Source organism: Mastigoproctus giganteus, chromosome 5 (genome assembly GCF_048544385.1).
Source record: "Mastigoproctus giganteus isolate SK-2022 chromosome 5, ASM4854438v1, whole genome shotgun sequence".
NCBI lineage: Eukaryota > Metazoa > Arthropoda > Arachnida > Uropygi > Thelyphonidae > Mastigoproctus > Mastigoproctus giganteus.
Genome location: NC_143579.1, coordinates 172,118,778 through 172,138,735, shown reverse-complemented (window position 1 = coordinate 172,138,735; position 19,958 = coordinate 172,118,778). Strand labels below are relative to the sequence as shown.

The 19,958-nt window shown below is 39.0% G+C and overlaps 1 protein-coding gene across 2 annotated transcripts in view; it reads right to left on the bottom strand.

Annotated features, from left to right (window-relative positions):
* The window catches only part of thoc5 (THO complex subunit 5), a 388,780-nt gene that overhangs the window by 260,613 nt on the left and 108,209 nt on the right, over positions 1–19,958 (bottom strand). For both annotated transcript variants that reach the window (XM_090373524.1, XM_090373522.1), the window contains exon 5: positions 7,710–7,785. In XM_090373524.1, coding sequence (XP_090229650.1) covers positions 7,710–7,785 — 76 coding nt within the window. The remainder of the gene's footprint in view (positions 1–7,709; positions 7,786–19,958) is intronic.

Genomic DNA, 19,958 nt, shown 5'->3' with positions numbered 1-19,958 from the left:
CAGCAGCTCTACATCCTTCTTGAAATGAGGCCTCCAGACCTGTATACAGTACTCTAGGTGTGGCCTGACCATTGCCTTATACAAGGGAATAATCACTTCCTTATCCCTGCTAGAAAAATTCCTGTATATCATTGACAAGATACCATGAGCTACTCTTGCAGCCCATCTGCACTGCTCAGAGAACTTCATATCTGCCTGCACAATTACCCCCAGGTCCTTTTCATTCTCTACCACTGTCAGTGTAGTACCACAGAGTTGATACGTTGCTCTGGGGTTGCTGTTTCCCATATGTAGTACTTTATATTTGTCAATGTTAAACTTCATTTGCCACCTCTCAGCCCATCTGCTCAACCTTTCCAGATCCTGTTGCAGCAGCATAGCATCAGTAGTGTCCTTAACAACCCTACTAACTTTTGTATCGTCTGCAAACTTGGACATTAAGCTTGATATACCATCATCAATATCATTTATAAATACAGAAAACAATAATGGACCCAACACTGAACCCTGAGGGACTCCACTAATAACATTAGTCCACGATGAGCAGTGGCCATCGATTACCACGCTCTGTCTTCTCCCACTCAACCATCCCTTTATCCATAGCAGCAATTTGCCTCCAATGCCACACTGCTCCAATTTGTGCAGCAGTCTTCCATGTGTATCAAAAGCCTTTCTAAGATCCAAATATATAATATCAAAGTAATTCCCTGCATCCAGTTCTTTTGTGACTGCATCATAGTATCCAATCAAATTGGCTAGGTTTGTTTGTTATTTGCATTTTAGGAGCATTAGCAACTAAGGCCATATTGCTCCATGATATGCGGTGGTCATTCCCTGACCTTCCCGCATCCTCCGTATTTGGTGGTGACGGGCTCGAACCCCGGTCTAATCAAGAAACGTGTGCTACGCACTGCTGCTCCTTCCCACCTGGCTACGGAGGCGAAATTGGCTAGGCAAGACTTTCCCTTAACAAAACCATGCTGTGGCCGAGCTATAACTGAAGTCTTGTCTAGATTATCCTGCAGTGCTTCTTTAACCAGTTGTTTGTTATTTTGGTTTTTTAGGAGCATTAGCAACTAAGGCCATATTGCTCCGGGATATGCGGTGGTCATTCCCTGACCTTTCCGCATCCTCCGTATTTGGTGGTGACAGTCTCGAACCCCGGTCTAATCAAGAAGTGTGTGCTACGCACTGCTGCTCCTTCCCACCTGGCTATGGAGGTGCCCTTTAACCAGTGCCTCCATTAATTTTCCTGGAACAGAAGTTAAACTCACAGGTCTATAAATACTTGTGTCAGCCTTTTATCCTCCTTTGTGAATTGAGGTCACATTTGCACATCTCCAGTCTATGGGTACCTCCCCTGAGTCCAAGGAAACTCTCATAATTATGGCTAAGGGTTTGCTTACTTCCTTTGCTGCCTCCTTTAATATAACTGGATAGATCCCATCCACCCCAAGTGCCTTTCTTGTGTTTATCTTCAAGAAAGGCACTTGGGGTGGATTGGATCTATCCAGTATACTTGCAATAAGACCGCTTTTTTGTCCAGTCATTGAGGCCGCTCCATCTGTGTAATGATACGCCATTCCCAGTGGAGTCCTAATTCATCTCACAAAATTGTCCAAAGTTTGAAAAATATCTTTTCCCTTTGTATGTTCTGGCATCCGTTTACAACCCAGTATGTCTTCCTTAATAGCACCAATTTCAACATCAAAACAGCGGACAAACACAATAAGCTGGGCATTGTTTGAAATGTCTGTAGACTCATCGATTTGCATTGATAATCTTTTATCTAGTTTGATCTTTTCAACAGTTTGCAGAATTACATCTTGTGCCATTTCACAAATTCGGCGATCTACAGTAGTACCAGAAATTGATATGCTTTTTAATATATTTGAACACTTTTTGTCTAGCATTTTATCAGCGATAATTAAAGAACTAGATACGATGAGTGTACGCCTTGTAAGATGTTTCTAAAGCATCTTTAGAATTCGAAGTTTGGGTAAAACTTTGAATAACGTTTTGATTTTTCATTATAGAGTTAGCTTTGTGCTTAAAAAAATCAATACCTTTATTTTTCAATTTGACATGATTTGTTACAAGATGTCATTCAAATAGACAGGGCTTCATGCTATTATTAGACAAAGTTTGATTGCATATTACACAGACTGGAAGAGGTGGATCACACTTGTTTGAAATGAAATCATAATTAACATAACGTTTGTCATAATAACAATATTTGGGTTTAGTCTCAGCTTTCAAACATTTTACGGTATTATGTTTAGTTTTAGTAGATTTTCCAACAACATTCTCAACATCATTCGGTCCAGATGAAGGAGTAACAAGTGTAACTTCATTAGATCTTTGCAATTCATTATTTTCACTACATACACTGCTGTTCTCGACTTCACATTTTTGCTTTAAAATAAACTTATCCATAATGGGGTATTAAAATAATCACATTGAAGAATTAACAGAAAAATATCACCACATAACTGCAACCGTGCGCACACAACCGTCCCCATGAGCTTACAGAGAACTAAAACAAAATGGATGGCGAATGGCTGGTAATCCAACAATCGTCGGACACAGTCGAGTGATTTCATAAATACTCAGTAGTACATGAAAAATTCGATTATACACACATTCCGTTTTTGGATTAATTAAATTAGATTAAAAAATCTGACTAAGAACAAAATTGGATTATGTGTATTAATACCTGCCAAATTATGGGGCAGTAATTTTTTTTATCCACTAAATTAACAATAATTAAAAAGAAAATTTAATTATAAATATATACTTAAATAAATATCATCATTTCACATTTCTTAAGAGCAATAAATAAATAGAGATAAATTAGTTTTTAATTAGATAATCTAATCATGTACTTCATTAATTATTATTTCCATACAGTCTTAAAAAATCATTTTTTTTATAAATTTTTCAAAAATATATATCATCTCAATCAGAATGTCAATTTTTAATCAAATTTAATTAATCCAAAAACGGAATGTGCATATAATCAGATTTTGCCATACATGACACTTCAACACAGCACTTCGGATGAATCATCACTTAAATCACAATGGTGTATATACAACAATACAAAACACGCTTAAGTAAAAAATCGGATAAATCATCAATTCTGATGAATCATCACTTAGCTTAATAATTGCAATAGTGTAATTACTACAGTTATGTTATGTTATTATTTGGTTTTTAGGAGCTTAAGCAACTAAGGCCATATTGCCCCGGGGATATGTGGTGGTCATTCCCTGACCTTTCCGCATCCTCCGTATTTGGTAGTCACGGGCTCAAACCCTGGTCTAATCAAGAAGCGTGTGCTACGCACTGCCACTTCTGCCCACCTGGCTACGGAGGCACCAGATATTAAGGGATAACAGATTAAGAGATTAGAGGAGGTTCCTGATAAAATTATATGTCAGGACCACTTTTAGAACCTGGTTCTACGGTGTTAAGAGATTAGAGGTCAGTTATCTCTTGAGACTATTCTCTTTATGAGGGCATCTTGGGACTCAGGGGACATTCTTTTGGAGAAGTGCAAATGTATCGCCAATACATAAAATCAGTTCTAAGAGTGAAGACTCTTAGAACCTTGGTAAATACAGACCGGTTAGTCTGACTTCGGTAGTAGGAAAATTCTTAGAGGCAATAAAGAGTGCTATCCAGAGACATTTGGATAGATATCGCATTCTGAAGGTCAGACAACATGACTTTGTTAAGGAAAAATCATGTTTAACTAAGTTAGTAGGCTATTTTGACACAGTTACTCGTGACCTGGATTTAGGGAACAATTTCAACATCGTTTATTTGAATTTTAGCAAAGCATATGACTTGGTCCTTCATGAGAGGTTACTGTATAAGCTTGATCAGGTTGGGATTGCTGGTAAGATTCTAAGATGGATTGCTGGGTGATTGCAGGGAAGAAGGCAGAGGGTTGTAATCAATAGATATTCTTCAGATTGGTGTAACATCAGGAGTGGAGTCCCTCAAGATTTGGCTCTTGAACCACTGTTGTTTCTCATTTTAATAAATGACATCGACAAAGGGATAGAAGGTTTAATATAAAAATTTGCAGATGACATAAAGATTGGCAGAGTCATTAATGATCAATACCAAGCAGCACTCCTTCAGGATGATTTGAACAAAGTTCAAAGATGGTCAGAGTAGTGACTGCTATGTTTTTATGCTGCTAAATGCAAGGTCTTACACTTGGGGAATAGCAACATAAAAATAAATTATACACTTGGTGGGGCTGAATTGAAAACAGTGGAGACAGAAAGAGATCTGTCACTTACAATACAGGCAGATATGAATTTTTCTGAACAGTGTAAACAGGCAGCCAGGAAAGTCCCATGGTGTCCTCTTGATGATTTATCGAACATTATCCTGTAGAGATAGGGAGGTCATAATCCCACTGTATAAGGCAATCGTAAGACCACATTTGGAATACTGTATTCAAGTATGGAGACCTCATCTGAAAAAAAAAAAGACATTGGGCTTCTTGAAAGGGTCCAAAGATGGGCAACCCGAATGGTGAGATCAGCAGAAAGATGAACGTATGAGGAAAAACACCAATTATGTGGGCTACAGAGCTTGGCAACCAGGCACCTCATAGGTTATCTGATTGAGGTTTATGAGGCTCTGAGTAGAATTAGTAAAATTAATGAAGTGGAATTCTCACTGTTATAAAGAATTCCAGAACTACAAGTCATAAATTCAAATTACACAGCTGAGGTTTTGATTAGATTGTAGGAAGTTTTCTTTTAGCCAGTAAGACGTTGATTGCTGGAACAATTCACCTCTCAGGAGCTGAGGCTAATAGTTTGAATCAATTCGAAGGTCAACTGAATACTTACCTATATGAGGACAGAAGCACATAATTTGTATTTTCTTATGTACTTGGGGTTCTCCCCCCCCCCCCACCAGTGAGGCAAAAGCCTGTAGATTCCTTGTATTATGTCAAAATTCTATTACTCCAAGACAGAGGCTTAAATCTCCTACAGCCAATCATATATCATGGTCACAATTAGGACCTCATTCTAAGGAATTAAGGGACTATAGGTGGTTCTTAAATAAAATTATATGTCAGCACCAGTTTTAGTTCTAGGTTGTTAAGGAATTAGAGGTCAATCATCTCTTCAGGCTATTCTCTGAAATCTCCTTAACTGTCTATTGGAGAGGGAGATTGAAGTCTCTCTCTCTCTCTCTTTCTTTCTCCCCCCTCCCCACAGTGCAGGGTTTACTCAGATTATTAACATTTTGTATTTATTACTATTATTTTTTATTTGTTTCAAAAACTGACTTTTGAAAATGTGTAGGTTGTCGTTAAATTTTCTTGCCTTTATTACAATTCATTATTTACTTTCTTGCCTTTATTACGATTCATTATCTACTTTCTTGCCTTTATTATGATTAATATTGTTGGTTATGCCTGTAAGACTTCTTTCCAATGTTTGCTTGATGCCATCAATTCACCTTCCTTATAGCCTGCATCTGGTCCTATTACCATTCATTTCTTCTGATTACCTGTTTAGTTAATTTCCTTTCATCCATCCTTTCTGCATGCCCACATTACCTTAAATTTGTTTGGCTTATATTTGATTGGATATTTGTTACCAAGATTTTTTCTCCATTCCTAATTTTATAATATAACCTTGCCACTGCTACCTTCTGCTAGCTCCATTTCTCTTTATTAAAACTTTCATTACTGAAGATTCTTTTATTTCTTACACATCTCTCAGCTCTACAGTTTAAGACAGGCTTTGTTCGAAGGTCAACTATATTATAGTCAAATAACTTTGCTGATATTGATTGGAACTTTTGAGTTGGTCACTAACCCTAGCAAAACTTTTGTGGACTTACTGGATGACTGTTTTCTATGTATGCCAGCTTTCGTTGTAAAACAGTTGCCCCCATAAGTGGGTACATGCATACTCCCATATTCCGGTTGAAGACTTCCATATTTGGCTACGTGTAGTGCCTCAAGCCACAAGCATTGCCGATATTTATGTGAGTGGTTAACGATCTCAACATCACGTCGAGGATCGAGTTCGTGTTGTTCAGACCAATAGTGCAAATGGACTGGATATGTGCAAATGTACCTCCAATTCAGAAAGGGGGATCAAAGGGTGACACAAGTAATTACAGAACTGTTAGTTTGACTTCTTTACCAGGGAAAATAATGGAGTCACTGGTTAAAGAAGCATTGCAGGATCAGCTAGACAAGGCTGCAGTAATAATTCAGACACAGCATGGGTTTGTTAAAGGGAAGTCCTATATGACCAATTTTATTGGATACTATGACATAGTCACAAAGGAGATGAATGCAAAAAATTATTTTGATATCATATACTTGGATTTCAGGAAGGAATTTGATACTGTTGCACAAAATAGATGCTGATTCTTGCTTTGTGTTCCTAATATTCAATAGCTGAATACGGTAAATGAGAAAACCAGGGTTAAAAATGAAATGAGATCCTCCCTCAATATCAGGAGCAAAGTAAGGCAAACTTATTTCATATTTCTAACTGATTCAAGTAATGGACTCCTGAAACTTCTAGTTTCTGCCCATTAATACAAAATGTATATAATAATAATAAATAAAATAAATGCACAAGGCATAGTACTTTAAGAGTTTGGTATCTATATAATATAGGTGTTTAGATACACCATAGACACTCTTAAGAAACTACAAAGTAGTTGTTGTAGGCATCATTTGCTCTTTCTCATATTGTGCTCTGCCTTCACAACGAGTTGCCATGATATTGCACTAGTTCGAATAAGTAACGCTTCACTAATAGAGAAGGCTATTGTTACTTATTCTCAGTTGAGTACCAGCACCCAGACAGCGCTGTTTCATGGCTATTGGCCAATCATCAGTGAGTGGGCAGGTACCCTGGTATTGCAGACATGACGACCCAGTTGTGAAGTTAATCACACAATATGAGAGATGCCAAGAGGTGTAGATGTCAATATTTAAAATAAATAAATGCACAAGGCATAGTACTTTAAGAGCCATGAAACAGCGCTGTCTGGGTGGTGGTACTCAACTGAGAATAAGTAACAATAGCCTTCTCTATTAGTGAAGCGTTACTTATTCGAAGTAGTGCAATATCATGGCAACTCGTTGTGAAGGCAGAACACAATATGAGAAAGAGCAAATGATGCCTACAACAACTACTTTGTAGTTTCTTAAGAGTGTCTATGGTGTATCTAAACACCTATATTATATAGATACCAAACTCTTAAAGTACTATGCCTTGTGCATTTATTTATTTTAAATATTGACATCTACACCTCTTGGCATCTCTCATATTGTGTGATTAACTTCACAACTGGGTCGTCATGTCTGCAATACCAGGGTACCTGCCCACTCACTGATGATTGGCCAATAGCCATGAAACAGCGCTGTCTGGGTGCTGGTACTCAACTGAGAATAAGTAACAATAGCCTTCTCTATTAGTGAAACGTTACTTATTCGAACTAGTGCAATATCATGGCAACTCGTTGTGAAGGCAGAGCACAATATGAGAAAGAGCAAATGATGCCTACAACAACTACTTTGTAGTTTCTTAAGAGTGTCTATGGTGTATCTAAACACCTATATTATTTAAAATGAATAAATACAATCAAAAATAAAAATCTGATAATAACAAACACTGACCAAACATTTTATATACATAACTTACTGGTCTTGAAATTTCTTGCGGTGCATCTTTATAAAATTCTTTTACTGGAACTAAATCTATTTCCTCATCTTTTGATCTGATAAAAAATACAATAGAGGTTTATCTAATTAAAACATTTATAATAATATTTTAATGTACATATATTTGAATTTTTTTTTATAACTTACCAATTCATGTTCCAATAAATTCACAGTGATTCTTAACTATTCCTTCTATTTCCTTGGATTGTTCACATCTGCTTATCTACTTTTCCAGGCTGTCACTGAGTGCCATCATTTCAATTTTATGATTTGTTTTTCCAGCTGCAGGATATGAACATTATTGACATCCCGGGAAATAACCTTTTTTCAATGCTACAGACCAGCTCTTATCCGTTTTCTCTAACCCCCCCCCCCAACACCACTCCCTCCAAAGCTCTCAAGATATGCTTGTAAGCCCAACTTTCAAATTATGAGTATGGGTTTATAAGAGTAATGCTTGCAGAATATAAAAAGAGAATCTGCATCATCACTTCCCATCCTACATCCATAACTTTTGACTTTCAAAATGCTAAATATAAGCAGGGAATTTTTCAGATATTTTCAAATTCAAACTTGGGAACTGAAATTAAATTTTACTGACAGCATACTCATTTTATATTAAAATTCAAGCACAAGACTCTTTACCGGTACAGAATGCTTTCACATTAGCTTCACCTCATAATTTTCTATCTGTGGATTTCTGTTCAGATTGTCTGCTAGACACCACCAAATGATTATGATTGTTACAAAGAAAATACTCTTGCATATTTGCTCTCATCAGAAATGTCTAGGCAAATTTCTGTTTATAACAATGGAAATTCTCATATACATTTGATAACAGACTTTACTGCAAAGAACACTTTCAAAGTTTCACCAGAATGTGACCCGAAGTGTTCCTTTATTGTTTTTCAATGGCTAAATACTGTTGCTCACTCAGCACTGTTATGAGGAATTGTCTTTCTTTTCTCATAATAGGGTCTAATAGGTTCTTACAATGAAACTAATAGACTTGATGCTACAAAACATCAATTTCTTTTTTTTTTTGCTCTTTTTTTTTTTTTTTTCCTTTAATGATAACAAAAACACTGGAAGCTGTTCCACAAAAAATTTCAAATTTAAAAAAGGATGCACTGATGAAATTTAGAGAGAGAGAGAGAATCTTTTATTGCACCACCTTCAATTGTGACAGTTGCATGATTGGATCGTGTTGCAACGTCCCCTCACAGCCAAAAGGCGTGGGGTTAACCCACGGCTTTTGGCTGTAGGGCAGATATATGATAAGCAGATATATTACAGAAATAAATAAATTGCCATTAAGTGATATAGGACATAAAACAAATGAAATGAAATAACATCAAGTGACAAAAGATATTAATAAGACAATACAATGACTTCCATAATGCATTAGGTTACATAAATATATTAAGATGACATAAAAATTACATTAAATAAATATTGGTGTAAAGTAACATTAGATTAAATTAACAAAATGACACTTCAAAGTCCCAATTTTCATCTTCGCAGCTCATGGGAGAGAACAGCATGAACAGAGACAGTTGATGCACACACTGCTGGCTCCTTTCCCAGTATGTTCAGTAATTAATCGGAGAATTAAAGTAGTGAGTGCAAGGCATGTTGGCTTGGATGCAATGAAGAAAAGGCTTTTCATTTTGCAGACTGTCTGGACAGTTGTTGACTATTCCTTACTGGAGGGAACCTGGTAAATTTGCATGTCACTAGATTGCTTCGAGGACACCCTCTGTCTATGCTGAGTGATTGGAGGGCATGGGATGTGTGGGATCCAGAATCCTCTTCCTATAGTGTCGGTTAACGGCAAATTTCTCTAAGTCGGCATCAATGCCCTGGATTCTTCCGAGCATCTGGTAGGGTAGGAAGCGATCTGATAAGTGGAGGCGTAAGTGAAGAGGGCAAATTGTTGGGGTGGCTTGGAGCTGGGCAGGTGGAATCCTCCAGCCACAGAGATCCCAGAATGAAGGAGATGTGACGAGACCGGTCAACATCTGTATAGTGATTACCAGTCTCTGTTGTTCAATGAGAGAGGGCAGCCTGGGAATTCCCAGAGCCATTTCAGTTGTATGGGCTTGGGGTGGTATCCTGTATTTGTAGGTTACCCACTTGAGGAGCCAGTACTCTGCTACCCAGATGGGTTTTGTGTTCGTGGGTGCTGCCGACGCCCAGATTTCTGCTGCATAAAGTAGAACATAGATCTTTTTTTTATTCTGAGAAGTTTATTGCATGGTTGGTCCCTCCAAAGTTGTTTCCAAATGGAAGTATATTTGGTACGAAATATATCCCTATAATCCGTAAATGTTACAAACTAAAAGTTATCTTGTACATTAAGATCTGGATTTTTTGCAGCTTGGTCTGCATGATTATTTTCTGGGATTCTAACATGGCTGGGAATCCAACAGATAGACACTACCAACAGATAGACACATGCAAAACTCTGAGTTGTTTTTTTGAGATGCTGAATCAAGGAATTTGAGGAATATTTGCTATTCTGTAGAGTTGCTACTGCACTAAGGGAGTCAGTATAGATTAGAGCAGGTAGAAGATGATGCTCGGTAATATCATCCAGTGCTAGTTTAATAGCATATAATTCTGCTGTGAAAATACTGCAAACATGAGGCAAGGAGACGGATATAATATATTCCAGTAAAACTACTGCGGCACCTACTGAGTTGTTCGATTTTGAACCATCCGTGTAAATCTGATGACTGTTTCTATTTTCAAAACTGTGTATAACGATTGGAGAGATCTCTTTTTTATTCCTGTTTGTAAGATGTGACATGGACAAAGGCACAGTCAGAATCCAAGGAGGTTCTGAGTTTATATCTACCACAGAAATGTATTTCCCAAACTTGAGCTAAGTGTCTGAGATGCAGTCCTACTGGTTTATTTTCATTTGGCTTGCAATCATAATTACTCGTCCATGGTGGATCGTGAATAATGGACCAATTTGGATGTGATGGCTGACTATATTTTTGCCGCATACATGCACAGCAGATAATCTCGTCGAAGGAGCAGTGGGGTTCCGAAGCATCTGCATACAGGCTGTAAATTGGTGAAGTTCTAAATGCTCCTAGAGCTATGCAGAGAGCATTATAGTGAATGGTATCTAGGCGACATAAGATGCTCCTTCTTGCTGAAGCATATATAGGAGATCCATAATCCAAACGAGATCTAATCAAAGTTTTATAGGCGCCTCCATAGCCAGGTGCGAAGGAACAGCAGTGCATACGCTTCTTGATTAGACCGGGGTTCGAGCCCTTCACCACCAAATACAGAGGATGCGGAAAGGTCAGGGAATGACCACCACATATTCCCAGAGCAATATGGCCTTAGTTGCTAATGCTCCTAAAAACCAAATAACAAACAAAGTTTTATATAATAGTAGTAATGTGTACCTATCGGCTCCCCAGGCCATTGAAGAACTGTGCACAAGATGTTAAGTTTTAAGAGGCAACTAGTTCGAAGTCTTAGTATATGTTCATGAAGGTTTAGTTTTCTATCTAATGTTAAGCCCAAGAAGGAGAAATTTTGAACAACAGGTAGAGCAATTTTATAAGTATAAGACCGGTTCAGGATGAAGACCACGCATTTTACAGAAGTGTATAACAGCTGATTTTTTCTCAGATATTCTATATCCATTATTTTTAGTCCATACTTCTATTTTGTTTATGGATAATTGGAGCTGTCGTTCAATTGTGTTTATGCTTTGTGATTGAAATGAAATGGAAAGTGTATAACAGCTGATTTTTTCTCAGATATTCTATATCCATTATTTTTAGTCCATACTTCTATTTTGTTTATGGATAATTGGAGCTGTCGTTCAATTGTGTTTATGCTTTGTGATTGAAATGAAATGGAAAGATCATCTGCATACATATATATTTCCAATGATGGTGATATAACCTTTGTGATATTGTTCACCCGCAGTGCAAACAGGGTTGCACTTAATACTGAGCCCTGGAGAACCCCTTCCTGCTGTATATATATTGTAGATAAACAGCCTTTATATTGTACCTGAAATGTTCTGTCAGCAAGGAATTTTTCTATAAATTGTGGAAGGTGTCCTCTGTATCCTAATTGAAATAGATCTCGTAGAATTCTGAATCTCCATGTTGTGTCAAAAGCTTTTTCAAGGTCTAGATTTACCATCACCATATGCTGCTTTCTTATAAATGAGTTTCTAATATTTGTTTCCAGTTTGACATGTAGGTCAAGTGTTGATCTATTTTTCCTAAATCCAAATTGGTGGGGTGATAAAACATTCTCTTTTTCCAGCAACCACGTAAGTCTATTATGCACCATTCGTTCAAGGATTTTCCCTAAGCAGCTGGTCAGTGAAATCAGGCGATAATTATATGTATAGGAAGGATCTTTTCCGGATTTGGGAAATGCAAGGACAATTGCATGCCGCCATATGGATGAATATAGGTTGTTCAGAAAAATTCTATTATATAAAGCTAGTAGGATATCCAGGCAGTCAGAGTTTACGTGTTGTATCATAGTATAATAAATGCCATCGGGACCTCGTGCGCTATTAGTCAATTTTGTAATGGTTGTAAGTAATTCCTCTTTTAGAAATGGTAGATTATAGGAATGAGATGTTTTGGTAGAGAAATTCAACTTACTCCGCTCAGCTTGCTCTTTATATTTTTGAAAATCAATGCTGTAGCTTGTAACTGCTGATATGGAAGCAAAAGAGTCAGCCAGAATTTCTGATATCTGGTCTGTTGCAAAAACGTCCTGCCCTTTCCAATGGAAGATTGGAGATTGTGTGCTTGGATATTTTCCACTTAAAATCCGAATTTTTTTCCACACCAAACCAGGACCCGAGTTCCTACTAAGTGTGGAAGCAAACACGATCCAAGAATTTTTCTTTGCTTTTTTCTGAATTCTCCTCGCTTCAGCTTTGGCTTTTTTATATGCAACGAAATTGAGGGTAGTTGGATATTTCCCGAATCTATTCCATGCAAGACTTTTTTTGTTTTTGCTGTTGCACATTCTGCATTCCACCAAGAGTTGTACCGTGCCTGCCTTGACTTACTTATTTGAGGTATTGTAGCTTTGGAAGCAGTTGATCATTGATATATAAGAGAGCATCATCTATTGGCAGGGTTTCTATTAATTGCTTATCCAGTTTGATTAATGGCATATATTTACTCCAAATAGCTTTTTTAAAATTCCATACTGTTCTGGTTCCTTCTGTAAAAGTCGATTGTGTCTGTATGGAACATACTATCGAAAAATGATCACTGTTGTAAGTGATCATTTAATACGAACCATTCTATACTAGGATAAATTGATGGAGAACATATTGTTAAGTCTATTGCAGAAGTGATACCTGTAGCCAAACTGATATAAGTGTGAGATCCGGTATTTAGTAAATTCAGTTGTTGATCATCTAGGAAAGTTTCGATCTACTGTCTGTGAGAGAAGATCCCCACAAATGATGGGCATTCATATCTCCCATAAGGCAGTAGGGAGGTTGAAGCTGCATAGTAAGATTGTCTAATTCCGGTCTGGAGAGAGGAATATTTGGTGGCATAAAGTAGTTTGGGGGGGTATACGATGGGCCTGACATATTGTTGCGGTAACCTTGTCTGAGATGTAATGAAGGTGCTGCTTTGCTCTCCATTTCAGGTGCGCCGCTCGCCTGATCAGTTTTCGATGTGATGGTTAAATGTCAGCTTTGTGTCAAAAACCACACCCAAATCTAAATGACATGAAACAGAAGTATGGATTGTTTGTTTGTTATTTGGTTTTTAGAAGCATTAGCAACTAAGGCCATATTGCTCCGGGAATATGCGATGGTCATTCCCTGACCTTTCCGCATCCTCCGTATTTGGTGGTGACAGGCTCGAACCCCGGTCTAATCAAGAAGCGTGTGCTACGCACTGCTGCTCCTTCCCACCTGGCTACGGAGGCGCCTCAGAAGTATGGATACTGCATCAATCTTTGGCGAGATGGTTGTGGGCTCTTTCTTCAAGGAGCAGAGCATGCACTCAGACTTTGCTAAGTTGATATTAAGACCAAATTGTTTGAGGTAGCCTACTAGTGTGAGGAGCACACTGTTAATTTCCTGTGTGATCATATTGAGGTCTGCATTTGTTTGGATGGTGGTCAGTATTTTTAAATCGTCAGCATATATTTATATCTGGTCTCTGGATTATAAAAGGGGAGATAATGGCAGTAAAGAGGAGGTTGGAGAGGACCTCCCCCCTTGTGGTACTCCTGTAAATATTTGCTTAGCATAGCTTTTTTCAGAATTATGGAGTATGATTGTACGGTTCTGAAGGAGTGATGAGAGGAAATGCAATGCATCCCCACCTATGGAGTAGTGGTCTTCAAGCAGCCGTAGGAGGGCAGGAACTTGAACAGGATCAAATGCTACTAAGATGTCAAGGTATGGTATGCAGAGTTCTTTCCTCTCAAAAGCTATAAGGATGCTGTGGGTGGTGACAAGGAGATTGGTAATGATGGACCTGTTTGGTAGTGATGAATGAATTTGTGGTGGATCATCTGGAAGTATGTGAGCCGTTAGAGTTGGCAGGAGGGTTTTTTCTAGCTGTTTCAGTAGACATGAGGAATTGGAGATGGGTCTGAAGTAACGATGGCATTCTTATTTTCGGGTGCGGCCTTACTAAATAGATGGGAAAAGGTGTTTGGTTAGTACTACATTGAAGATGCTAACAAGGGGCTGGATGATATGTGAACCCAGGCATCTCAGCATGAACTAGGGTATTCCATCTGCACCCATAGCTGTAGAGGATGGGGTTGAGTTCAAGGCTACTAAGATTTGGTGTTTAGATACAGTGATGGATGTCAGCGATTTCTGTCTACTACTGAATATGTGGTCGAAATTATTGTTGGATGCTGCAATGTCTTCAACTCGGGTAATGAAGTCAATCCATCTCTGGGGGGTCAAGTTGCTCTGAGAAACTAGTTTCTTCTGTGTATGGTATATTTCCCGCTGTTAGCAACCATTCAAAATAGCTCTTGATGGACTGGGATTTTTGGCAGTTGAAAATGGCTCGTGCTCTTGAAAAGGCTATCCTATCATTAATTTCACCAGATTGCTTCCATTGCTTATGGAGTTGCTGTTTTAATTGAAAGCTAAAGTTTAGATGTGGGGTCCATGATGCTCTAGAGTGGGGAATGATTGTGACTGTCTTTGAGGCCGCGTATTGAGCTACCGTGATAATCCATTTAGTTAATGGGTCGGTCACTAGTAGGGTATCACATGACTCAAGAACATAACATGGGGTGAGAGATGCTGCTGTAATGCATTTGGAAATATCAAGATATTTGGAAGTGTAATTTGTTCCCCGTATCACCTATTGTTTTGCGTTAAAAATTGGGATTGGTGGTTCCAGTTGTATTAGGATTGGGTCATGGTCTGAGTTATAAAAACCCATCTTGAGTAGTATCAAGTGTACATGGTATTGATGTGAGGATCAGATCAAGTTGGTTTGTTCCCCTTGTGGGGGCCTCATTGGCTATAGTTAGGCTAGCAACACTTAGCTGTGATAGGATCAATCTTTTCATATGATCTAGACATGGAGGGAGGTTGAAGTCTCCACAGCCAATTTTCATTGGTGAGGTGTGGAGTGGTGAAGGATCCAGTTGGTCACCTCTTGCATTGTTTCCTTTGTAGGATTGGGTATTATGTAGATAACAACAACTTCAATGGACATGAACTTCAATTTAAGCAGTGCAGAGAGCACTTAGTAATCATTTGAGTTGCTGGAGGTGCTGTTCTCAAGGATGAGGATGACTTGATTGTAGAGCAGTGATGACCCCCCCCCTCCCCTTCTTTTATTCCTGGATGTGAGCATGCCACCATAACCACTGCAGGTCATAGATGCAATGTAATCCTCAGCGGATTCCAGCCAGGTTTCAGTGAGGCACAACATATCAAATTCTTTAGATAGCAAAATTTTGTCAATGGTTTCAAGTTTATTCCTTAAACTGCAGACAATCTGGTCAAGTAGTTTGACCACAGCAGTCAAGGGAACTCTCTTAATTGTCTTCCCTCTAGTCGTTTGGTTGTTTCGAGGCCGTGCTGTTGCCCTTGATGTGATTCTAGTTTTGATAGGCATCTCAGTTGGGTGGATTAGATTTTGGGGTTGTCGTTCATGAGGATTTACACGGAGGTGACTCGGATGGCAGGGAAGCAGGTGAGCGCATACTGGGGCTTCCACTTCTGCAGTGAAATGATCACTACTGCAGCTATAGGTGAGTCAGCTGCATTTCCTAGTTTGTCATTATGGCATGTTGTTCTCCTGTAAAAGGGGCGTATGATGGCTCCATATGGCTATATGGATGGACGTTTGATAGTGATACAGTTCAGAGTCACATTCCAGCTTGAAGGAAGCATAGTTCTGGTGCTTAGCTGGGAGCTGTTTGACTGCAACATCAAGCTGGCACTCATCTCTCAAAGCTGTAGCGATGTCATCAGTTGTGGTCTGCGGGGACAGTTTTGAGACGTATAAGCTGCTTTTAGACTTTCCCGTAGTGTTTACTAATTGGAGCTGAGAGGTGCTGGATGTTCCTATAGAATAGGAACAGCTTGCTCTGGGTCTGGAAGAGGAGATGTGTTTTGGCTTTGTCATAGAATTCATTCAAGTTGTTGGGATCAGGCTATCACCACGATCTCGGCCCAGGTTATAGGCTGCAACTGTAAGGGTGTTCTGCCGATTAGGCAGCGAGGGTGTTGTCACAATTCTTAGACTGGGGGGCCTGTGGATTGGGCAGGTGGTATTCTCAGTTTGGGATCATTTAAGGATGAGTTGCGGCCAAGCTGCAATTGTGTAGCATCTTTCTGAGCTGTATGGATATGCTTTATACTAGGTGTTTTGTTCAGCTTTGATTGACTAGGATTAGACTGGGTTTCAGTACAGTTGACAATCTATATGACTGGAAGGGTTTGAAGAAGAACTATGAATGCTACTCAGGTGTACACTGTGACCCCTCAATGGTATCCCAATTGAGAAACAAAGTATAAGGGAGGGGTGCTCTTGCTCACTTGAGGAGGTGGGAGGTTGCTATTAGACTGCACAATTCCTTCAACTTCATTTCAATAGTTTGCATTATAGATCTTGAACAATGTAGAGTATCGTCTGTAGATGGGCTGGTCCCTGGGCGTCCTGGATTTCCGGTAGCTGAGGATGTCTGTCACTTCTGGCAAGGTACGTGTCTTGGGCAATATCGGTTTGGATCTCAACACATCTCAGACTGGGAATCGGGTCTGTAGACGTTTGTGCTACTGCATCCTTCATATCACGTGATCTTGTCATCGATGCTATTTGCCATAAGAGCTATCCATTTGAAACGGCTGATGTGAGTCACCATTTGTACCGGTTTTATCTTCCAGCTCAGCCTTAAATTTATTTAGGCTATCAACTTCCACAACAAAAGATGGAAGTCTGTTGCACCAATCAACTACCGGCTGGCTAAAGGCAAACGTCCGCACATATATCCTACAACTGTCTTTCCTCAATTTGAATTTATGCCCTCTCAGGTGATTATTCTGAACAAGAGGAAGAATCCCATCAGCATTGAGCATGCTCAAACCATTTAAAGCTTTATACACCTCAATCAGATCACCTTGCAGGTGCCTAGTCTCCAAATACTATAATCTGCAAAACTTAAGCCTTTCTTCGTAAGAGCAACCCTTTGTTCCATTCACTAATCTTATTGCTCTTCTCTTTACTCATTCCAACTGCTCTACATCCTTCTTAAAATGAAGCTTCCCTACAGTACTCAAGGTGTAGTCTGACCATAGCCCTATACAAGGGGATAATCACCTCGTTATCCCTGCTAGAAAAATTCCTGTATATCATTGACAAAACACCATGAGCTACTCTTGCAGACCACCTGCAATGCTCAGAAAACTTCATAGCTGCCTGCACAATTACCCCCCCCAGGTCCTTTTCATTCTCTACCACTGTCAGTTTAGTACCACAGAGTTGATAAGTTATTCTGGGGGTTTCTGCTTCCCATATGTAGTACTTTACATTTGTCAATGGTAAACTTCATTTGCCACCTCTCAGCCCATCTGCTCAACTTTTCTAGATCCTGTTGCAGCAATGTACTGTCAATAGTGTCATTAACAACCCTGCCAACCTTTGTATCATCTGCAAACTTGAACATTAAGCCTGATATACCATCATCAATATCATTTATAAATACAGAAAACAACAATGGGCCCAACACGAAACCCTGGGGGACTCTACTAATAACATTAGTCCACGAAGAGCAGTGTTCACTGATTACCACTCTCTGTCTACTCCCACTCAACCATTCGTTTATCCATAGCAGCAATTTGCCTCCAATGCCACACTGCTCCAATTTGTGCAGCAGTATTCCATGTGCAACAGTATCAAAAGCCTTTCTAAGATCCAAATACATGATATTAAAGTTATTCCCTGCATCGAGTTCCTTTGTAACCACATCACAGTATCCAATCAAATTGGTCAGACAAGACCCCCTTAACACACCCATGCTGTGTCCGAGCTATAACTGAAGTCTTGTCTAGATGATCGTGCAGTGCTTCTTTAACCAGTGCCTCCATTAATTTCCCTGGAACAGAAGTTAAACTAACAGGTCTATAATTACTTTTGTTGCCCTTTGATCCTCCTTTTTGAATTGGAGTCACATTTGCAAATCTCCAGTCCATGTGGACCTCCCCTGAGTCCAAGGAAGCTTTCAAAAAATTATAGCTAAGGAGTTTGCTTACTTTCTTTGCTGCCTCCTTTAATATAACTGGATAGATCCCATCCACCCTGGGTGACTTTCTTATGTTTATCCTCAACAATTTCTCCTCAACTTTCCTCTCAGTTATTACAAAACCATCTAGCTCACTGCCAGAGTTTAGTTCACCTCTGGCGCCTCCGTAGCCAGGTGGGAAGGAGCAGCAGTGTGTAGCACACGCTTCTTGATTAGACCGGGGTTCGAACCCGTCACCACCAAATACGGAGGATGTGGGAAGGTCAGGAAATGACCACCGCATATACCAGAGCAATATGGCCTTAGTTGCTAATGCTCCAAAAAAAAAAAAAAAAAAAAAACCCAAAACAACAACAGTTCACCTCTGGCATTCCCCTACCTGAATAACTCCTCATGTGTGAATGTAGATCCAAAATAATAATTTAGTTTGTTAGCCACCTGAGCAGGATCATCAACAGTTGAATCATTGATATCAAGTGGACCAATCCGATTCATCCCCTTCCTTCTAGAGTTTACATACGTAAAGAACTCTTTGCATCTTTTGCTAAAGATTTCTCATAATCTGCCTTTGCCTGCCTAACCTCCTTTGTTACTTGTTTACAGACCAGCTTATATCTATCATAAGCTTCTATGTCACCCATTAATTTATATGTATCCCATGCATTTCACTTCTCTGCCACATGTCTCATTAATTCACCTGACATCCATTTAGGCCTAAATCTTGAACAATATTTCTTAGTTGGTATGTAAAGACTAGTAACTTCCAAGATTAATTCTTTGAATGCTTCTCATTTTGAATTTGCTGATGGTAACATCATCAGTTGGTCCTACAGTATAGAATTTAAATACCATCTCAGACCACCGTAGTCGCCTTTACGAAAGCAAAAACCTTTCCCTTTACCCTTGAAGGTAGTTACCTCTCTGAGTAAATCCCACTTCAGCACACTGTGATCACTGTCACCTAATGATTCCTTTATCTGCAGATTCTTAATGCATGAAGAATCACTACTGATAATGAGATCAAGAGTATTACTTCCTCTAGTTGCCTCCCGAACATGGTGATGTAGAAAACAATCATCCAATAAATCCACAAAAGCCTTGCTAGTGTGTGAGTGACCAACTTATAAAATCCAGTCAATATTGGGGAAATTAAAATCTCCCATTATAAGACTCTGATTTACTGGCCCACTCTATTTCCCTGTACAGTTTTTTATTATGCTCATCAGAGTCATTAGGCCTATAAAAATAGGCCTCTCTCTCTCTCGGGGTGGTTCAGAAAATTTTTTTTTGGCTGGTGCAGCATAAGCCTCAGGCTTCCTAGTACCATATGGCTAATAATAATAACACAATCCTACTCTCAAATATGATTTCCCGGTGCTTATGTCACACCAAAATGACTCGACACTGCATTGTCCAGCGATGTCAATTGGCTGCACTTACTTGGATTTTATGTTTCTTAACTAATAGCATA